At 30.8% G+C, this 3,567-nt stretch overlaps 1 protein-coding gene across 1 annotated transcript in view; it reads left to right on the top strand.

Annotated features, from left to right (window-relative positions):
* Positions 1–1,170: 1,170 nt before the first annotated feature.
* Positions 1,171–3,567, top strand: part of LOC107665896 (son of sevenless homolog 1-like) — a gene marked incomplete at its 5' end in the record, with an annotated part of 44,618 nt that continues 42,221 nt past the window's right edge. Inside the window, 2 exons of the mRNA XM_016456958.1 lie at positions 1,171–1,296; positions 2,318–2,534. Of these exons, the coding sequence (XP_016312444.1) occupies positions 1,171–1,296; positions 2,318–2,534 (343 nt within the window). The remainder of the gene's footprint in view (positions 1,297–2,317; positions 2,535–3,567) is intronic.

Genomic DNA, 3,567 nt, shown 5'->3' with positions numbered 1-3,567 from the left:
ATCCGTCTGCTGTCAGACGCTCCCGTACACTCATGTTTGCCCTCATGCATGTGAATGTTCAGATGGACAGGTGATGTCTAGGTAGGCAGCGCACAGCTAGTGTGTACTTATTCTCAACACTCATGTGATGACATCATTAAAAGAATAATTCACCAAAAAATGAACATTTGCTGAAAATCTGCTCCCCCTCAGGCCGTCCAAGATCAGGATGAGTTTGTTTCTTCATCAGGTTTGTAGAAATGTAGCATTGCATCAGTGTTTAAACGCTGCTTGATCTGTGCAGATTTCTCTCCTGATTCAGACCAGAACACCTTTTCACTGCAGGAAGCGTTATTATGGATTATAGACTCGTATTTGAGTTAAAAACAATTTTTTTTTATTATGTGGTATTTTAGTTAAAAACGTCTTAATTAATCATTTTAAATACAGTTTTAGTAATTTTGCTGTGTGTTTTTGTCACTTTTATTAGGTTTTGTTTTTTTTTGTCTTCAGGTTTCTATTAGAGTTTTTACAAATATGTGAAATTCTGTTTTTTTTTTGTTGCATTTTCCATTTTATTTTAATTTCAGTTAACGTTTTAGTAATTTTGTTGTGTGTTTTTTGTCCTTTTTATTTGTTTTATTTTTATTTTTTTGTCTTTAGGTTTATATTATAGTTTCTATGAATATTTTAAATTTTTTTATTATTTATTTATTTATTTTAGTTAGAGTTTTAGTAATTGTGTTGTGTTGCTTGGATGTTATTCAACTGTTTCTCATATTGCTTATTTAAATTTTAAATGTATTATTTAATACATTTTTATAATTTTTTTTATTGTAATTTTTGTTTTGTTTTTTGCAATTTTATTTTTATGATTATGATTTTATGATATATTTGTATTTTAAATAATAATTTTTTTAAAACATTTGTATTATTTATTTAATTTTTAGTTAGTGTTTTATCTTGATTGTATTTTTTAATTATTTATTTGAATTTACGTATTCATGATTTAGCTTTTAATAAGTGTTTTATTTAGATTTTTTATTTGACAATTATTAATTAAAATTTTAAATTTTTATAATTTAATTTTTAGTATCTGCTTAGTTTTTAATTTTCCAATAGGGAGTTTTATTTTCCTGATTGAGTGAAGTCTGCTGTAATGGTGTGTGTGTGTGTGTGTGTGTGCTGCAGGTGCTGAGTCAGGTGCACCCGAAGCTGTCGGCGCAGCAGGAGGCGCTGCAGTACATCGAGGGCCTGATCTTGGTGCTGCTCAACACTCTGTGTCAGGCTCAGCCGCGCTCCGTGCAGGACGTGGAGGTGAACGCCGTCGCCGTGACGACCGCATCACAACACGCTGACCAATACAGTAAAAATTCTGAAATATTATTAGAATGTAAAACAGCTGTTTTCTATGTGAGTCTCTGTTAAACTGTAATGTATTTCTGTGATTTGCAGCTGTATTTTCAGCATCATTACTCCAGTCTTCAGTGTCACATGATCTTCAGAAATCAGTATAATATGCTGATTATTAGAAACATTTCTGATTATTATCAATGTTGAACACATTAATATTTTTGTGGAAACTGATGCATTTTATTTTTCAGGATTCACAGATGAACAGAAAGTTCAAAAGAACGGCTTTTATTTGAAATATAAATCTTTTGTAACGTTATAAATGCCTTTACTGTCACTTTTGAGCAATATAATGCGTCCTTGATGAATAAAAGTATATATTTCTTCTTTTTGTAAGCTTTAAAACTGTGTTCAACATTGATAATAATCAGAAATGTTTCTAATAATCAGCATATTATACTGATTTCTGAAGATCATGTGACACTGAAGACTGGAGTAATGATGCTGAAAATACAGCTGCGCATCACAGAAATACATTACAGTTTAACACATATTCACATAGAAAACAGCTGTTTTACATTCTAATAATATTTCAGAATTTTTAAAGTATTTTTGATCAAATGAATGCAGCCTTGCTGAGCAGAAAAGACTCTTTAAAAAATAAAATAAACGTTAATAAATTTTACTACATGTAATCTTTTGAGCACTAATGTAAACGATGGACAAACTGCTCATAATTTTTGATGGTTCAGCATCGGTGATATATGTGTTGTTTGGTTTTAGGGTGAAATATGAGCCAAGCTCTGTGAGATTCTCTCAGTGTAAACGCTGAGCATCATGGGTATTGTGTGACCGATGAATGTGTCTCCGAGTGAGCTCGACTGACTGCTGCTGAGACGCTCAGCTGCTTGAGTTTGTGCTGTAGATCTCAGCTGCTTCATCATCATCATCATCACCTTCTCTCTGTGTGTGCTGTGTTCTTCAGGAGCGAGTGCAGAGGAGTTTCCCGCACCCCATCGAGAAATGGGCCATCGCCGACGCTCAGGCCGCGATCGAGAAGAGGAAGAGGAGGAACCCGCTAGCGCTGCCTGTCGACAAGATCCAGCCGCTGCTCAAGGTGTGCTGCGCTCAATCACATCAGAGCCAGCATCCGAGCAGTCTGCCGTTATTCATCAACTCACATCTTATAGAACGACACTTACGTCTTATGTCTTATTTTATTTGTATTCTTAATTAATAATATAGTAATGAAGTAATTCATGCATTCATTTATTTAATAATAATATTATAATTTATTATATATTTATTTACATTTTTTTAATTATTAGTAGTAATAATAATAATAGTAATTTATTTTATTTAATGATCATAATAATAATATTATAATTTATTATATATTTATTTTACATGTTTTAATTAGTAGTAGTAATAATAATAATAGTAATTTATTTTATTTAATGATAATAATATTATAATTTATAATTAGTTGTTTTAAATTTGAAAAGAATAATAGTAATTGGATTAATTTTTTATTGAATAATAAAATGTTATATTATTTATAATGCATTGTTTTATTTTTATATATAATCGGAACCGTTTTAAAAGTATCGATTTGGCACCGGTATCGAAAAAACCCCAAACGATACCCAACCCTAACTACTACTAAATAAAAATACCTAATAAAAACAAAATAACAAATATTATTATTATTGCAATAATAAAAAAGTATTTAAGAAAAATATAATAATAATAATAAATTATTATTAATAATATTATTTTAATTTAAAAAGTGTTGTTTTAATAATTTTAATAATATGCATTTTTATTAATAATTTTATTATTATTATTATTAAATAAAAAATACTAAAAAACTAAATAAGAAATATTACTATTGTAATATATTTGACAAAACGTAGTATTTAATTAAAATACTATAATAATATTTTTTATTGTACAATGCAACTGTACAATGACATTATAATATTCACGGCTGTCTTAATTTCTTCATGGCACTGTTATTTTGACGGAGCTGTGAAGCTGGTCTTTGGCTGATCAGTGTTTAGATGCAGAGATGATGGTTTTATGACAGGCTCCGCCCAGCTCTGGCTCAAGCCCCGCCCCTGTCGCTATGGTTGCAGGTGCTGATGGACGTTCCATCAGGTGGAGGAGGACATCAGTGTGTGTCCTCTGATGGACGAGGAGCCGTCTGCGGCCGAGGAGCAGATGTACTATGAG

Source organism: Sinocyclocheilus anshuiensis, unplaced genomic scaffold, assembly GCF_001515605.1.
Source record: "Sinocyclocheilus anshuiensis isolate Anshui unplaced genomic scaffold, SAMN03320099.WGS_v1.1 scaffold1020, whole genome shotgun sequence".
Lineage (NCBI taxonomy): Eukaryota > Metazoa > Chordata > Actinopteri > Cypriniformes > Cyprinidae > Sinocyclocheilus > Sinocyclocheilus anshuiensis.
Note: the sequence above shows the minus strand (reverse complement) of the source record. Positions and strands in the feature narration are given on the sequence as shown.